Source organism: Prionailurus viverrinus, chromosome A2 (genome assembly GCF_022837055.1).
Source record: "Prionailurus viverrinus isolate Anna chromosome A2, UM_Priviv_1.0, whole genome shotgun sequence".
Classification (NCBI taxonomy): Eukaryota; Metazoa; Chordata; class Mammalia; order Carnivora; family Felidae; genus Prionailurus; species Prionailurus viverrinus.
The window spans coordinates 125,349,242-125,368,740 of record NC_062562.1 but is presented as its reverse complement, the minus strand read 5'-3'; the positions used below and the strand labels follow the sequence as shown (position 1 = coordinate 125,368,740).

Here is a 19,499-nt window from a genome sequence, read left to right as displayed (position 1 = left end):
ATGAACATTGTAAGCTCATACCACTTTTTTTCCCAGCAGACCCAGTGAAATGAGCTGCAGTCCAAAAAGTCCAGATGTCTGGTCACACTATTCTGGAAAGCTTGGAGTGATGGTTAGAGCTAGATAAATGGACCATTCTATAACTAACCTTATTTGAATGTGTCTAAGTCAGAGGATGGAGAGAAAAATTCCAATTTACAAGTAGTGGTATGTTTTTTTCTAAGTCCTTTAAATAAAATCATCAAATGTCATTTTTGGTTTGGTTTGTTTTCCTCATATGTACACAATGTCTAAGCATAAAAAAACATTAGAAGTATACAAATCCAAATATTAAGAGTGGGTTTTTCTTCTCTTAAGTAATAGAATTATATGTGACATGTATTTTCCTCTTTCTTGTTTATGTGTATTTACATTATTATTTACATTACATTTCATTATTTACAATGACTAGGTATACTTTTGGAATAAGAATATTTGCCTTACAAAATTAAAAACACTGGATTAAAACATATTGCTTTGATGTTCCATGCTTTAATAAGATTGCAACGAGAATTAAGAGAGTCAGGCTGTTTCTAAAAACATAATTCCAATATTTTTCTCTTAACCTCATCAGGTATAGGTATTTCAGCCACTGGTATATTTATTCTAATGAAATGCCTTCCTTCTGAGAGCAGTGATTGTTCTCAAAACATCAGTCAAATAAAATTAAGGGAAAATTACACAGAATGTTATAAAGAAAGTAAGAGAAATCAAACAGACTCTAAACCCCTCTCCCCAAAACACAACCAAACAAAAACAGAAAAGAGTAAGGAAGAAAAAAATATCATTCATGGTTCTGCGACCAAGAAATAACCACCGTTTACAATTGTGTGTGTGTGTGTGTGTGTGTGTGCAGTGTGTATGTGTATTTTAACACAGTTAAGATTATCCTGTACATGAAATTTTATTTCCTCGTCACTTACCATGTCGTAAGATTTCCCCAGTCATTAAAATCACTTTGAAAACATAGAAAATGACTCTCATCCTCAGTCCTTTTCTCCTGCAAAGAGGAGGGTTTCCCCTACTCATGGCACCACAGCACCACACAGATCAGCACATTTCCAGAAGTGTCCTAACCACAAGAAAGTCTATCAAATAAAAAACGGCTTTAAACGTTTCTCAACACAAATTGCAGGGAATCAGGCCCTGTGGGACTCTGGGTCCTTGGGTCATGCAGGGAACCCCAGGTGGGTAAGCTTCGTGATGATGTGCCAAATTTGGGTAAAGAACCGGGAAAGGCTGGGATTAGAAACACTGCCCTTAACACAAGCCCTGATGCTGTTGGTCTACGCTCCTCCTGAACATGACGTAAGCCTCTGACATAAAAAGGCTGTGAGTGCCCCAGCAGAAACTGAACTTCTGCATGCAGGAGGCTCTGGCCTCACGCACAGGTGTCCCTGACAGCTGTTGCCCTGCACACTCCAGGGGCCAACAGATGCTCCAACAAGCGGCACCTGGATTCCTAGAAGATTTTGCATCTTTGTCTTCTTAACTAAAAATTTAATCTAACTTTACTGTGCGAATGGGGGCGAGGGTGAGCAGAAAGCCGGTAGTAGGTTTCTTTCTACAAATCTATAATTCACCAGACAGACTTACAAATCTATATAAGAAAAACCGATTTTCAAAAGTTGAATAGGCACCTGAAACTAATATACATATATATATACACTATCTATACATATATATATACACTATATATGTGTATATATATATGTATATATGTATACATATATAGAGGTATATATAGTGTATATATATAGGAATATATAGTGTGTGTATACACACACACATATATTAAGTTGAGTAGGGATACCATTAAGAATGTAAAGTTCTTTTCACATATTTTCCATATACTCACCAGTCTCAAACAGAAAATCAAAGAAAGCAGTCCATACCTTCAAGATCTAATCTGAAATACACCTAACCCCAAAGCCATGGCTGACTTCCTAGGGCCTCCCCAACGGAGCCCAGTGCTTCCTCTCACCTTCCCCCCTGCAGTAGCCTGTGCCTGTCCCACACTTGACAGTTCACAGTACATGGATCCTTCACTTCCTGTTCAAATGCCAACTCTGCACAGTGCCTTCCCCAATGACGCAGCATCCCTCTAAGTCCCCCAAGCAAAACTGACCAATAGTTCAGATTATCTGGGACAGCCTTAACTTCAAATGCTCCATCCTACAGATGCATTATGTTTTTCGGTTTGAGGGTTAAAAATGTCACCACCAAATCCACTGCAGGCTTATGATAAATCAATTTCTTCCATAACTTATAGTTAGAATGTATCCTTAACTCCCAAATCAGGTTTTAAACTCCTTATACGTACGTTCTGTTCTCAGTGCCTGGCACACTTCCTCGTAAGTTGGAGGCATATACATACGTATTACATGGATTCATCTTGCATTACTCACAGCAATGCCCGCTGTAATACAAGTTAGCTTTCCATAAATATTTGTTGAATGAATGGGTTAATTAATTAAAGAATACATGTTAGTAGAAAAAGCTAAACTGCCCACACTGAACTTACTAAAATAGATGGGTAATGACTAACATACAGCAGGTTATCAACAGGATTTTTCTTAACCAGTTAACTAATTGGGTCATTCATTAGTGCTCTCAAAAAAAAAAGGAATTAAGGCTGCAGATGAAATTAAGGCTGTTAATCAGCTGACCTCGAGATGGAGAGATTATCCTGGATAATCCAGGCAGGATGAACATTATCACAAGCATCCTCAGAAGTGAAAGAGAAAGGCAGAAAAATGAGCGTCACAGTGACATAGCACAAGGTGGACTCAGCTTGCCATCGCTGGTTTTGAAGACAGAATAGGGTCTCAAGCCAAAAAGGTGTTAAAAGCCTCTAGGTGTTAAAAAAGATGAAAACAAACAAACAAACAAACAGGTTCTCCACCAGAGCTTCCAGAAGAAACACAGCCCTGCTGATACCTTGATTCTGCCCATTCAGAACCACTTCAGATTCTGATCTTCAGAACAATATGTGTTGTCTCAAGCCACAAAGTCTGTGGTAATTTGTTATAGCAGCAATAGGAGACTCATACATTTAGTGATAGCTGAGGTGAGTAGTCTAAAGTGACTAGTTTATGCCAGGAACCATGCCAGATGCTTTCCACATTTTGGCTATCCCCTTTAATCCTCACTACTGCTCTGCACGCTGTATATTATTACCCTAATTTCTTAGCAATGCGTTCAGAGACATTGCCATGTTGCCCGTGGTCACTCGGCCAAAAGCAGTAAAGACAGAGTCCAACCCAGCTCTGCAGCTCTGAGGCCAGTGCCTTCCTCATCACCACTTGATGCCTCCACTTATACCCTGTACACAGCATCCTGCTCAGTTGTTGTGAACTAGCTGGGATCACAAAGCTCTTTGGGGATCTGAAGAAATGTGTGAGACATTCTTCCTCCCAAATGCACAGAAACGTATCCACTCAAATGTAGAGGTTCATGGACTCTCTGTCCCAAGACTGATCAAGGAATCCATCACCTTTAGCTTAAGAACACTATCTAGAAGTTAATTATAAATGATATTATATGGTTCTCTTATTTGATATGTTTATATTTCATCTCCCCAACTACATTACACATTCCTAAACTCAGAGTCTGTACCAGCTTTTTATCCATTTCCTCCAGAGGGCCTTCCAGAATACTGGAAACTCACCAAACTTGTTAGAGAAGATTCAGTTTTATCTCTCTTGCCATCCAAGCTCTGACCTTAATATGTCTACTGTCTATAAACTAGAAATTATTATTTATCACTTGAGGGCTGTGCACCTGAGCTGAAAGAGGTGGGCTTCAATCTGTAAATTAATCTCACTTTAGAGCTTTGCAAACATGAAATATGTTGCATTGAAGACAGTCCTGGGTTTGCATCCTAGTCTTGCCACTTAAAGACTACAAAATCATGCACAGACTACCTAGTATCACCTCAAGTTTGTTCACCTATAACGTGGTTCTAAAAACAATTACCTTGCAGGTTGGTTATAAAGATAAAGACAGTATTGGAAAAGTGCTGAGAATGTAATAGATGCTCAGAGAGTAGTTACTATTAGTTTTATTATTACAAATAGTATGCAAATCCAGCAAGTCGATATCCACTGCTGGTGAAAATAGGGCTGGATAAGACTGCAGCATACATGTAAAACATAGACATGTTGAAAAGACAACGTGAGTTGAGTCCATCTATAAAAGACATATAAAGTGTAGATCTGGGGCTACAACAGAGTACGCCTTCTAGGCCAAAAGAAGAATGTTAATCAAGTCACGGGGCAGCTTGCAGAAGAAGAGCAGGACACCGATGTGACCAGAGTGGGGAGTTACTTCGGGAGATGTGAGACACCCAAAACATCTAAATAAATTGGCCTGAGATTTATTGCCAGCATGAAAAGTTTAAATGTATTCCAAAGAACCAACATTCCTTAATGTGTTCCCTATGAAACATCAATCCTGCCTGTGACTCTGCCAAAATAAGTAGAAATAAAAAAAAAATCTCGGCAGCTCAAATTAGTTCAGGAGGTACTCCGTAGTCTATCACCCTCCTGAAAGTTTACCCTGCACATTGGCATATAAAGGACCCTGCCAATTCCGCAGCAAAGAGACATATTTAAGTTTACTTGACCCAGCATTTTCCTCATGTATTTAATCACAGAAGCTTGTTTTGAAATATTATTCATTACTCTTCCTCGGCACTAGTGTTTTATAAAACAAACTTTGGGAAACTGCGAGAGACAGTGAAGGAAGCCGGAGTTCTTGTGAAGGCCAGGGCCCTACAGAAAGGGCTGAAGGAGAAAAGACAGAGGTTAGTTGCAGTCAATAGGTGAAAGCTCTGGCCGCTGTGGAAATGGGAAGGGAATTATTTATTAGAAAAACAACACAAAGAGACAATCAAGCAGATTTGATGACTTATTAGCAACGTGGGGGACAAAGGCCAAAACGATGAGAAATAACATTAAGGTCCCAAATCTGTGCAGCTGGGTTAATGGGGGTGCCAGAATTCAGTCAACAGATAGGGGTTGGAATCAGCCGTTCATTTCTCCATCCAACTCCCAACCAACACAATTAAGAGAACCAATGGTAGCAACTGTTAATAAAATTCAAATGCAGTACTTTGGAAGAATGTGGTCTCCAAAAAAACTAGGAGCTGAGATCTACCATATTAGCATCTTGTCAAGAAGTCATATGTGAAGGTCCTCAGAAATCAGAAACCTGAATGAGAGAGCAACTCCAGGAGGGGTGCTGTGGAGGCAGAGCTGTGAGCTCACAGGATGAGAAGGTGAAAAATAAAAGGAGAAGAGATATGTGTTCTCAGGACAGATGTGGAAAGGCAGAGCAGAGGAGTGGAGCAGGGCCAGAGTGGCTGGGGGCGGAGAGTAGTAAGAAGGGATTGTGATAAGAAGAAAGAATGATAGTACTCATAAATAAAAACTTCACATCAAAGGGAACTACATAGTGCAGCTAGTGAGTCATTTCTCCAAACTCCCAGGGAAGGTTAGAACTCAAGTGTTGTAACCCAAGAGACTGGAGGTTAAGTGACCTAATAAATGTAGATATGTTTTTAAAAGGTGAGCAGATACAAGTGCTTTCAAACAGAAGCCGCTAGTCATGCAGAGAGAAAAGAAATTGGCAAACTTCATGTATGTTTGGAGGCAAACCTCTAAACGAATAAAAATGTAGTCAACAGAGAACATAGAATAGTTCTCAGAAGTGTTGGCTTTGGAGTCCCATAGAGCAGCGTATCAGCTGCCCTCACCCTATTTATTTTTCGGACTATTATATCTCTCATTTGTAAAATGGAGCTTCTACTCCGTGGATCATTGTGAGGATCAGAGGACAGGATACACAGAGAATGTTCATCACAACACAGACTGACACAGACTTACACCCAATAAATCTTTACTGGCAATAGGACCAATTTTAGTGGCAAGAGATGTAGCAGTTTTTGTTGTTCTTGTTTTGCTCTTAGTAGACGTGACCTCCAGAGAGGAATAAATCTGCCTCGGCTTTGCATACAGTAATGCATAATTTATTATACAGTGTTTTCTGTAAAGTGAAATATTCATTTCAGAATCTAGGGTCTATATTGTTTGGTCACTTCACTGTATTTTAGGTACACTAATGCTAAGGGGGTTTAGTCACCAGTTCTTTCAGTCAAAACTGGGTATATGCATCTTTTTCCAAAATTCAAGATGGCAGCCTTGATTAAATGTACCAGATGTCTAGTAATGAATTTATATATCTTTTTCTGTTCAAAACATATTCTTTCAGGGGCGCCTGGGTGGCTCAGTAGGTTGAGTGTCCAGCTTCGGCTCAGGTCACAATCTCACGGTTTGTGGGTTTGAGCCCTGTGTCAGGCTCTGTGCTGACAGCTCAGAGCCTGGAGCCTGCTTCGGATTCTGTGTCTCCCTCGCTCTCTGCCCCTCCCCCGCTCACACTCTGTCTCTCTCAAAAATAAACATTTAAAAAAAAAAGAATATTTTCCTGGTGCACCTGGGTGGCTCAGTCGGTTGAGTCTCCGACTTCTGCTTAGGTCATGATCTCACAGTTCATGAGTTCGAGCCCCAGGTTGGGCTCTGTACTGACAGCTCAGAGCCTGGAGCCTGCTTCAGATTCTGTGTCTCCCTCTCTCTCTCTGCCCCTCCCCTGCTCATACTCTGTCTCTCTCTCTCAAAAATAAACATTAAAAACATAAAAATAAAGAATATTTTCCTAAGCAAAGACCCAAGGAGGCCATATGTTATATAAGAATGAATATTGGACTAGAAAGTTAACAACAACAACAACAACAACAACAACAACACAGGTTGTCATTCAGCTCTTCCAGTTAATATTACCAAAGAGCCTCAGTTTCCTCACCTGGAAGGTGAAAAGGTTGACCCCATAATAAAGGTTCATTCATTTATACAATTCTTTGGTGCTGAAATGGTGATGAGTTTGAGTGACAGAACAACTCTACTCTTCTTTCTTACTCCTGGTGGAAATTCTACACAGTTATTTCAAGTTTAAAACTATAGTATTTTAATACTGTAAGTACGAAAATTTGGAAAGGTCTTCACTTATCACTGAAAATACCTCAACCTGAGTTGCCAGACAGGGGGGTGAGGGGTGGGGTGGAATCTGGAAAACTGAGTGGACATGGAAAACCAAGCCAGTATGATTTGGCAGTGGAGTACAGAGAACACCAACTATTACCACTCTGCACCCAAGCAGGCATGGAGGTGTCACCACGTAGATGAAAGCCTGGGCACTGAAGTGGGCATTTCCTCCAGGGTAGGGTGGAGGGAAATGCTATTAAATTGGAAACTCCTCCTAACATCCTTCTCCAATTTCTAATCCTTAACCTTTATAAAGCCCTCCGGACCTTCTCTTCCTTTCCCAATTGCAACTGGTTGTTAAACTGTATAAAATGACAAATAAGGCAACGGTAGATATTCCAGCCCAGGCCCTGGGGCCAGATTTCACTATAGGAATTCAGGCTCTACACTTACCTTGGGCATACTTCTTAACCACTAAGCCTCAGTTCCTCAGCTTTAAAATGGAGCTGATAACATCACTTGACTATAAAATGGCTGTGAGTATCAAATAAAGAAGATCAAACGAGACAGCCCACGAAAGTGGTTAGACACAGCAGACGCTAAATAAATATTAGCTGCTGCTGCTGCTGCTCCTGCGTTTCTTGCCATTATTATTTGATGATGATGATGACTGTTAACTAGACCATCAGAACTTACCAAGTACTTACGCCCTGTATGGACTATATCAAGTGGTAGATAAAAGATGACCCCTGATAACCTCAGGCCCCTCTTTCAGCTTTTCACCAACCCATGGCCAGAAATTGTAAAGTAACGGTATCCCTTACAACAGAACAGCAAAAAAAACCAGACAACAAACTGGTGTCCTCATGTCCCTTCCAACGCTGCTCCTGCTGGTGTGGGATTTCCTAGCCACCACGTGTGACACAGTTGGGTTTTATTTGCCACCTCTGTCTGCTGGTTGAGCCTCAGGAGTGGTGACAAACCCAACTCCAGATGCTCCAGCAGAAACTTCACTGGCCGCTTAGCTTAACACCTCCTTGGCAGGGTTAAAGTCAACACCCCAAATTCTTATTCTACAAGCATCTTGAGCTCTGGTTCAAATTTCCTTGCTTTCCTGAGTTAAGGACAGACCCTTGGCGTTAAGGGACCTGGAGTTGCCTACAATCTCAGGGGCCAGAAACCTTGCTCCAACACAGAATTACTAATTTGCAGAACCTCTGTCAGTGGAGATTTCTCATAAAGTGGGCCTTGAGGTCACAGTTTCGTTAAATTGTTGTTGCATTCCCCCTCCTACAGCCACTCTTTAATTGGAGATACCTGTAGGCATGCCCAGGGAGTTAAGTAAGGTGTGCCAAAACCAACCAGAGCAATTCCACAGCCCCTGTCCTGGGTGCACGCAGCAGGCAGGGCCCTCTCTGAGAGCAGGCACACTAATGCTGTGCACAGCTGGAAACTAACCCTGGGGGAGGGTTTAAAAAGTCACCTGGCAACTGTGAGCCTCCTTGCACCCTGAGTTGCTGAAATCTGATATTTCCTGTTACTTGTGGGACGTGTAGCTGAGGTTATGTCAATTAAATGCACATCTGTGCTCAGTATACCGTACCCGCCTTTGTGTTATGTAATCTTGAACTTTCCTTTTGAGTTGGGATTCTGATGGTTAGGGCTAATGTAGCTAGAGGCACAGCTTATTGAATCTATGGGGTCTGAGTTTGGGCATCCACATCTGGGCTGCCCTTCGTTGCCTCCGGTCTTGTAGATGGTTAAGAGATTTAATTCTCTCTCAGAGTCCGTGTCTCTCTGTCTCTGTCTCTCCCTCCCTCTCTCCCTGTCTACACACGCGCACACACACACACACACACACACACACACACACCCCTCTCTTATCAGTGAAAACTTTGCCACTAAGTATTATTTCCATGCCTGAAAACTGACATTGTGCCAGCAAAGAATTTATCCGATTCAAGTCTCGCTGATGGGTGGTTAGGTCAAGCTTTCACCTACTACTTTGCCAACTCACAGTAAGATAGCATTTTACTTAAACCAAGTGCTACATGCACAACAGACAGTGGCCTTCTTGGCACCCAGTTCACAGTCCTGTGACGCCCAGCACAGGCAGAGTGGGATCCGCTCTAGGCTATAGCTCTTACTTTGGCAAGAAACAGCATTTGCATGAAAGCTTTATAAAGTTTATTTAGCTTACTTCAAATATTTTATTTTAAATAAATCACCCAAACCAGATTTAATTCTTTTCATTTGGACAAGGGGAGAGAACGTCCATGTTATTAAAAGACAACAATGCTTTTCATTCTTCCTTCAGGTCTGATTTTAATATGACTTTTTTTTTATTTTGATAGAATTATCATTGCCCTTTCAGATCAACCCCACAAAGACGGCTCTACTACGGGGAGTACAACAAGGTTTAGCCTAATTGCTGCTTTTTACCTAATGAATTGCAAATTACTACTTTCACAGAGAAGCCTGTGAAAATGTTCTACACATTTATGTCAAGTTTCCTCTTTGCTATTCTTTTCAGGGGTCTGCAAGAGCCCCAAACACTACCAAGACAGACTAATCCAGTCAATAAGGCAGCAATTAGGCGGGATTTTAGAAACAGACAATCCAGTGTCACCTGTGCCGGAAATAATGTGACACTCATTTTTTTTTTAATTTTTTTTTTAACGTTTATTTATTTTTGAGACAGAGAGAGACAAAGCATGAAAGGGGAGGGTCAGAGAGAGAGAGGGAGACACAGAATCTGAAACAGGCTCCAGGCTCTGAGCTGTCAGCACAGAGCCCGACGCGGGGCTTGAACTCACGGACCGCGAGATCATGACCTGAGCTGAAGTCGGCCGCTTAACCGACTGCGCCACCCAGGCGCCCCTGTGACACTCATTTAATGACAACAGATAATCAAAGTAAGTTTTAGACTATTTGAAGCCATGCAATCAATCCTTTTCATTTGTGTATGAAACTATATATGAATCTAAGTATTTATTCTTGCCTCCTTCCAAGAAGGATTGTGAATAGCTTATGGGCATACATACTAAATGATTCAAATCACATAAGGGGAGACATTTAAGGCAAAGTAAGGAGTCACTTGTTACTCAAAAGCTGCATGCTATTAGAGGTGGGCTACAAATTTATTTCTAGCTTCCTAGCAACTAAAGCAAAGATGGTGACTTTTAACCAGTCAAGATTAATTATGCCTTTATAATTTTTTTGGAGGGCTAAACAATGAAAATATAAACACACTCAACTAAATCCAGAGGCTTCTAGTCTGCATTTTTATACCAGGTTTGTTCTCCTACTTCATCTACTCATTGGGTGTTGAGAGTAAGTTACATGTACCACAGGTGTTCATGTCTGCATTCACCCTGCTGTTACCCTTGTTAAGAGTATCGATCATTCTCAACCATTTGCCCTGGGAAGGGGGTCGCAAGTGACCCCCAGGGGATGTTTGGCAATGTCTGGAGACACTGTTGATTGCCAAAATCTCCCCGAGAGAAGTGCTACTGGCCTCTAGTTCGTAGAGATTAGAGATGCTACCAAACAGCATACAATGTGCAGGACATAGCCCACAACAAAGAATTACCTAGTCAAACTACATAGCACTGAGGTTGAAAATTGCAGCAACTAATAGGGTGTGTATGGCTGTGTGTGATTTTGTTCGAATAAGATAGAAATCAGTCACTTTTCTCAGTATAGAAAACACTAGACTTAGTTTGTACTTCGTTGGTCTTCTCTAGAAACCCATATGTAAGAAGAGCTTTTGTAAATGACAGATTAGGAAAAAATGAGCCCAAAGTTTGTTCTGGATCCTGGATATAATGCCAAAGGAATTTCAAAATAGAATATCTTTAGGCCACAGCTAAGGGACATCAGAATATGTCTACCTGAATGTGTTAGGAAAATCTGGGCACTGCTTAAAAAAAATGGAAGTCATCCCATCTCTTAACTCAATCTAAATAAATAAACTTTGCCAACAGAATGTGTTTTATAGCATCGGTGGAAGAACTGCTGGAGAGCAACAGAGAGTAAACAGATGGAAAGGACACCAAAGGAAATTGAGAAATAGCCATCTGATGATATCACATAGATTTGGACCAAGAACCACATGCCTGGGCTCTTCCCGCACTGACCTGCTGGATGCAGGTGCACAGGGTCAATGGTCTCCCCGGTGCCCCAACAGCTGGATGGTTTTGTCCTTTGCCAATTGCCTCTCTTAGTGACATAAGGTTTACAAATACAATAGTTCATATGACATGTTAAAAACTTGGTATTATTTTGTCATGTCCATCCTTCTATTCTTTTTCTCATTTTTTTTCTGATAAACCACCGTTGTTATAGGTCTGGCAAGGCTAGTTCATAGTGGATAAACTAATAATGAAATGTAACTTTTTGTTCAACTATCTCAATAATCATCACCTTGGTTCTTGTAAAATAAAGTCAGATAATTCAAGATTTGTGCTGTTTCTGCACAAGACTAGTCCAATGTTTTTATTAAACTGATAAGCAATGATCCTGCCTGACAGCACTGTGATTAGCAGATGTAACTTATCTGTGCTCACACAAATTGAAGAGCTTAGCTAGGAAATCTTAGGAGTTCCTCTGAACTTTGTCTGCTTAATAAGGAAATGCTTTCTAGAGAAATGCAAACATCTTCACTGACATGGCTATAGAGGAAAACTTCACCAATTTAAATTCTACTCTGCTCATCTAGAAAGGAAAGAAGCTGGAGGTAGCCTCCAGACCATCCATAAACAATGTTTCCTCACAGAGTTTCTGGGAGTTTGATTAAATGTAATAATTTACACACATTTTGAAATCAATTGGTGTGTTAGTCATAGGTAATTCCTCTTCCTGCACTAACTGTTGGGCTCTACTAAGGCATACTTGGTTGGCTTTCTTTGAGTTGTTTTATGTACGTCATTCTCTTTAAATAAAAATTATTTTACTAAATCTACAATTTCATTTTCATTAATTCAATAAACATTTTAATCTAGTGTATAATGCATAATTGTTTAATAGCTCTCTATCATAGATAGTGTGATATATATACAACAAATATATTTATAATATATCACATACGTATCTATTGTCAAAAAAAAAAATGCCAGGATACCTTTTAGCTATAAACTCTGATTTTAAACATGTGGAATAAACAAACTTGTGCCCACATGAAAGCTGCTTTCAGCCATCATCTAAGCCCACTTCTCTAAGGTTAACTAGTTTATAAAATACTTTCTAATTGATTTCATGGATTTGTTAATCCTGCTTATACATTAAAACACTTTGACAGTGACATTATTAATACTCCCCTTTTGATGAAACACTTCAGAAAACTATCTGCCTACAAGAGAGTATAAGAAACTCACTTCAGAATTAAGACACACATAGACTATCTATCATATCAGATATCCCATGCATATCCCATGCAAATGAAAATGAAAAGAAAGCTGGAGTAGTCATATTCATATCAGGCAAAATAGACTTTAAAACAAAGACTGTGCCTGGGTGGCGCAGTTGGTTAAGTGGCTGACTTCAGCTCAGGTCAAGATCTCACAGTCCGTGAGTTCGAGCCCCGCATCAGGCTCTGTGCTGACAGCTCAGAGCCTGGAAGCTGCTTTGGATTCTGTGTCTCCCTCTTTCTCTCTGCTCCTCCCCTGTTGTGCTTTATCTCTGTCTCTCAAAAATAAATAAATGTTAAAAAAATTAAAAAAAAAACAAAGACTAATAAAAGGCAAAGAAGGGTACTTACATAAAAATAAAAGTGTCAATGCAGAGAGAAGATATAACATTTTTATGTTAATGTCATGTTTATTTATATTAAACAATTTATTAAGTTTATATTAAATGTTACATCATAACATGTAACATTTAGAAATATATATGTACCCAACATAGGAGTACCAAGATATATAAGGCAAATATTAACAGAACTAAAGGGAAAAATTGAAAGAAATACCATAATGGAAGACTTTAATATCCCATTTTCATCAATGGATAGATCATTCTGACAAAAAATCCATAAAGAAACATCAGCCTTAAATAACACATTAAACCAGATGGACTTAATAGTTAGGTATTATACAGAACATTCCTTCCAAAACCAGCAGAATACACATTCTTCTCAAGTACACATGGAACATTCTCCAGGACAGGGCACATGTTGAACCATAAAAGTCTCAATAAATTCAAGAAAATTGAAATCATATCAAGTATCTTTTCCAACCACAATGGTATGGAACTAGAAATTAATTACAAGAAAAAAAAAGGAAATACAAAAACATGAAGATTAAACAACATGCTACTTAGCAACCAATAAGTCATCAAAGAAATCAAAGGAAAAATCCAAAAATAACTAGACAAGTGAAAGCAGAAATGCAGCATGCCAAAACCTATGCAATGCAACAAAAGTGGTTCTAAGAGGGAAGTTCACAGCAATACAGACCTATCTCAAGAAACAAGAAAAAATCTCAAATAAACAATCTAATTTTATAACTAAAGGAACTGAAAAAAAGGACAAAGCCCAAAACTAGTAGAAGGAAGGAAATAATAATGATCACAGTGGAAATAAATGAAATCAAGACTAAAAAGACAATTAAAAAGATCAATGAAACTAAGAGCTGGTTCTTTGAAAAAATAAATAAAATTGACAAACCCTTAGCTAAACGAGCCAAGAAAAAAAAGAAAAGAGACTCAAAGAAATAAGATCATAAATGAAAGTGGAAAAGTTAAAATTGACCTCAGAGAAATATAAAAGATGATAGGAAACTACTATCAACAATTATATGACAACAAGCTGAATATCCTAGAAGAAATGGATAAATTCCTAGAAACATACAATCCTCTAAGACTAAATCATGAAGAAATATAAATTCTGAATAGATGAATTTTTTGTAAGGAAATTGAAACAATAATCAAAAATCTCCCCCAAAACAAAAATTCAGGACCAGAGAGCTTCATTGGTGAATTCTACCAAACGTTCGAAGATTCAATACCTATTCTTCTCAAAATTCTCCAACAAATTGAAGAGGAGGAAAAGCTTCCAAACACATTTTTAAGGCTACCATTACCCTGATATCAAAACTAGATAAGGACACCACCCAAAAGGAAATTACAGGCCAATATCCTTGATAAATATAGATGTAAAAATCCTCAACAAAACATCATCAAATCAAATCCAAAAACACATTAAAAGGATCATATACATAATCAAGTAGGATTTATTCCAGGGATGCAAGAATGTATTCAACAACCACAAATCAATCAATGTGATACATCACATTAACAAAATGAAGGATAAAAATAATATAATCTCAATAGATGCAAAAAAATCATTTGACAAAAGTCAACATCCATTTATGATAAAAACTTTCAGCAAAGTGTATATAGAAGGAATATACCTCAACATTAAGTCATATATGACAATCTTATAGCTAACATCATACTCAACCACGAAAAGCTAAAAGCTTTTCCTCTAAGATCAGGAACCAGATAAGAATGCCCCTCTCACCACATAGTACTGGAAGGACTACCCAAAGCAATTAGGCCAGAAAAAGAAATAAAAATCATCCAAATCAGAAAGGAAAGAGAAAAACGATCATTATTTGCAGATGACATGATACTATATAGAGGAAACCCTAAAGAATCCACCAAAAAAAATTAGAACTAATGAATGAATGAAGTAAACTTTCAGGGTACAAAATCAGTATTCAGAAATCTGGGCATTTCTGCACACTAATAACAAAACATCACAAAGAGAATTTTTAAAAATTTTTCACTCACAATTGCATCAAAAAGAATAAAATATCCAGAAATAAATTTAACCAAGGAAATGAAAGACCTGTACACTGAAAACTATAAGACACTGATGAAAGAAATTGAAGGAGACACAAATAAAGGGAAAGATATTTCATATTCATGGATTAGAAGAATTAATATTGTTAAAATGCCCATACTACCTGAGGCAATCTACAGATTTAATGCAATCCCTATCAAAATGCATTTCTTACACATCTACAACAAATAATACTAAAATTTGTATGGAACCACAAAAGACCCCAAACAGCCAAAGCAATCTTGAGAAAGAAAAACAAAACTGCAGGTATCACACTCCCTGATTTCAAACTTACTACAAAGCTATAGTAATCATATTTTTTTGGTACAAAAACAGACATGCAGATCAATGGAGTAGGACTGAGGGCCCAGAAACAAACCTATACATAAATGGACAATTAATGTATGACAGAGGAGCCAAGAACATAAGATGGAGAAAGGACAATCTCTTCAATAAATGACTGTAGGAAAACCGAACAGCTACATGGAAAAGAATGAAACTAGACCTCTATCTTTACTATACACAAAAATTAACTCAACTGGGTGTTATGCTAAGTGAAATAAGCCATACAGAGAAAGACAGATACCATATGTTTTCACCCTTATGTGGATCCTGAGGAACTTAACAGAAACCCATGGGGGAGGGGAAGGAAAAAAAATGAGGTTAGAGTGGGAGAGAGCCAAAGCATAAGAGACTCTTAAAAACTGAGAACAAACTGAGGGTTGATGGGGGGTGGGAGGGAGGGGAGGGGAGGTGATGGGCATTGAAGAGGGCATCCTTTGGGATGAGCACTGGATGTTGTATGGAAACTAACTGGACAATAAATTTCATATAATAAAAAAAAAGAAAAAAAATTAACTCAACTGAGTTTAAAGATTTCAATGTAGAACCTGAAACCGCAAAATTCCTAGAAGAAAACACAGGCAATAAACTCCTTGACATGTCTTAGGGACGTCTTTGTGAATCTGACTCCAAAAGCAAGGAAAACAGAAGCAAAAATAAACAAGTGGGACTACATCAAACTAAAAAGCTTCTGCACAACAAAGAAAACCATCTTCAAAATGAAAAGACAACTTACTGAATGAGAGAAGATATTTGCATACCATAGAGCTGATAAAGGATTACTATTCAGACTATATAAGGAACTCATATAACTCAACAATGAAAAAACAAAGAACCCAATTTAAAAAATGGGCAAACGCTCTGAATAGACGTTTCTCCAAAGAAGACATCCAGATGGCCAACAGGCACTTGAAAAGATGTTCAACATCACTAATTGTTATGGAAATGAAAATCAAAATCACAATGAGATATCACCTAACAGCTGCTAGAGTGGCAATTATCAAAAAGACAAGAAATAACAAGTGTTAGAGAGGATGTGGAGAAAAAACAATCCTCGTACACTGTTTGTGGGAGTATAAATTGGTGTAACCAGTGTGGAAAATAGTATAGAGATTCTTCAGGAAATTCTACCATATGACCCAGCTATTCCACATCTGGGTATTTTTCTGAAGAATACAAAAATGCTAATTTGAAAATATATCTGCACTTCTATGTTCATTGCAGCATTATTTTTTTTTTAATTTTTTTTCAACGTTTTTTATTTATTTTTGGGACAGAGAGAGACAGAGCATGAACGGGGGAGGGGCAGAGAGAGAGGGAGACACAGAATCGGAAACAGGCTCCAGGCTCTGAGCCATCAGCCCAGAGCCCGACACGGGGCTCGAACTCACGGACCGCGAGATCGTGACCTGGCTGAAGTCGGATGCTTAACTGACTGCGCCACCCAGGCGCCCCTCATTGCAGCATTATTTACAACAGCCAAGATATGGAAACAATCTAAGTGTCTACTAATACATGAATGGATAAAGAAGATGTGGTATATTTCTATAATGGAATATCATTCAGCCATCAAAAAGAATGAAATCTTGCATTTGTGACAACACAGATGGACCTTGGGGGTATTATGCTAAGTGAAATAAGTCAGATGAAGAAAGATAAATACCACGTGATTTCACTCATATGTATAATCGAAAGCAAAGAAACAAATAAAATTTTTAAAAACTTCAGAGATACAGAGAACAGACTAGTGGTTACCAGAGGGGAAGGTGATGGGGGAAAGGTATATGTATGAAATGGATGAAGAAGGTTAATTCTGTGGTGATGGATGATAACTAGACTTGTGGTAATTACTTTGTAGTGTATTCAGATGTTGAATTATAAAGCTGCACACAGAAGCTAAAATAAATAAATAAATAAACAAATAATAAATAAATAGATAAAGTACAAGCTGTCTCAATGCCATATGAATTTGAAGAGGAATAAAATGGCAATTTTCTAGTCATATGTCCACATGTGGGGTAACACTGAACTTGTTGCTATGCTCTGAGTGATTAGCAGTGCAGTCTCAGTCAGCTTTCAGAATAAGCCATTTTGGGGAGAGAACCTTCCAGAACTCAGTTAAAAAGAACAGGATTGGGGTGCCTGGGTGGCTCAGTCAATTAAGCAGCTGACTCTTAATTTTAGTGCAGGTCACAATCTCACAGTTTATGGGATCAAGCCCTATGTTGGGCTCCATGCTGGCAGAGGAGAGAAACACTAGTCTGTTTTCTCCCTCTCTCAGCCCCTCCCCTGCTTACACAAACGTGCACTCTGTCTCTGCCTCTGTCTCTCTCTCTCCCAAAATAAATAAATAAACATTAAAAAAATAACAGGATGGCCAAACCATTGCCACACTAAAGACCTCTTGTTTAACTCTGCCAATAGCAGCACCAAACGTGCCAAGGTGAAATGGTAAAGAGGGTGGGGTTGGAGAGGAGGAAATAAGTGTGGCTGTTTGGCTTTATAATGATACAAGGAAAATCCCTCCTAGATTATGTATATTGTTTGTTTTACTGGATATCATCTTAACTGCTATGACTGCAGATGCTATTACTTAAAATGCATATTAAGTTATGTGGTCCTTCTTAAAACCTCATCAGACCATTTAACTTCTAAATTTCTATTAGCAACAAACTCTAATGGAACTATCTCAGTGGTGCTTCTGAGAGAGGATTCAACTGATTTAAAGTCTGTAGAAAAGTGGGATGACCCCATCCCATACCTAGAGACACAAAATGTGCAAAAACTTATACCACCATTTTTCTTGCTGAATTATAAAAGGTGAAGCAAATATTAATAGCAATTTCCAAAGGAATAAACTTACTTTCAGTGCAAATAGGACAGCATCCTTTTCTGTTGAGAATTTTACCCTAATCAAGAGGAAAAAAACAAAAAACACAAGAGCTTAATGTTAAGAAACAGGGCACGCTGAAGACAAAACTTTTTAAAATACCAGTTCAACTAATGAAATCAGTCCGAGCTATATTTGAACTCAGTGCTCAGATGGTGATGATGATAGTGAAAATGAACTTAGAAGTATCAGGTTCTAACGCCAGGCAAAGTCATTCAGAAAGCTTTCCTGTTCTTACCCTCTGAGAAATACAATATCTAAAGGACTCACTGGTGTGATTTTTTTCACATGGAGGGAAGATGCAGACAGTCTGGATTACACCTTTTCACTTATATCCAGACTAGCCCTCTAGAGACCAAGCACACACATAAAAATGAGAATCGTCTATCAACCTCTCGATCCATGTAAGGCCTTCATTCTGTCTTTGCTTGTTGGAGGGGCCCAAACAGTACATCATAACCCAAGCACAGGCCTATGGATATGGACAATATCTGTGCTGCAGATCACATTCATTCAGGATTTCTTCTTTCATCAAGTGGTATGCTATCCATGTTAAGTCACTGTTATCCAGTCAAAGCCAATGAAGCTGAGGGTTTTGAAATGCTGAGTAATTTTCCATTACCTTTCTGGAAATACAATGTAATCTCCTATATTCCGTTGTTTCTCATTTTTTTTAATGCATGACGTTAAAAAAAAGGAAACATACTCTCAGGGCCGACATCAGAAAATGGCATTGTCTTATCTCTGACTCAATGAAGCTCAGAGACAAAAAGAAATGTGGTCAATTGCCACTACTGATCAATTGCATATAGAATAGATTTAGGTACTCAAAAAAAAAAAAATCATACTGACTTAAAAAATGCTGGTTGATAATTGAGGAACTAGAACATCATCTGATTCATTTTTGCAGCAGAGCCAGGCCTAAAATGGTACATTAAAAGCTATGACAACTTCGCGACTTAAAACTTAGTCTCTCAGCTCACTCAGCTCTCCCTTGGTTTGGGGCATTAGGACCTATTTTCATTGCCTAAAGCTCTATTCATTTCTATTTGGCACAGAGGCCCCTTTTAGTTTCTTGTGACTGAAAGAAGCTGAGGACAAGATCAAATGAGGTCTGCTCTAGCCAAAATCAATGAGGTTGGCTCCCCCTGGAGTAGTGGCCTCGAGGGAGTACAGAACAATTTGAACCAAGGCCCTAATAGAGGGTGACTATATGAACCCCCACATCTGCACCTTGGCAGAAACTGCCATCTCCTTTCTCCTGGAACTGAGTGCGGCTGGTAATCTCACTGAATCATATAAGGAATAAATCAAGCACAAGCTATGAAGTCTAGGCTCCCAAGTTATA

General features: G+C 38.8%; 1 protein-coding gene across 2 annotated transcripts in view; it reads right to left on the bottom strand.

Annotated features, from left to right (window-relative positions):
• BMPER (BMP binding endothelial regulator) overlaps positions 1-19,499 on the bottom strand; it is a 249,783-nt gene that overhangs the window by 83,300 nt on the left and 146,984 nt on the right. For both annotated transcript variants that reach the window (XM_047849098.1, XM_047849097.1), the window contains exon 11: positions 18,125-18,170. In XM_047849098.1, the coding sequence (XP_047705054.1) occupies positions 18,125-18,170 (46 nt within the window). The remainder of the gene's footprint in view (positions 1-18,124; positions 18,171-19,499) is intronic.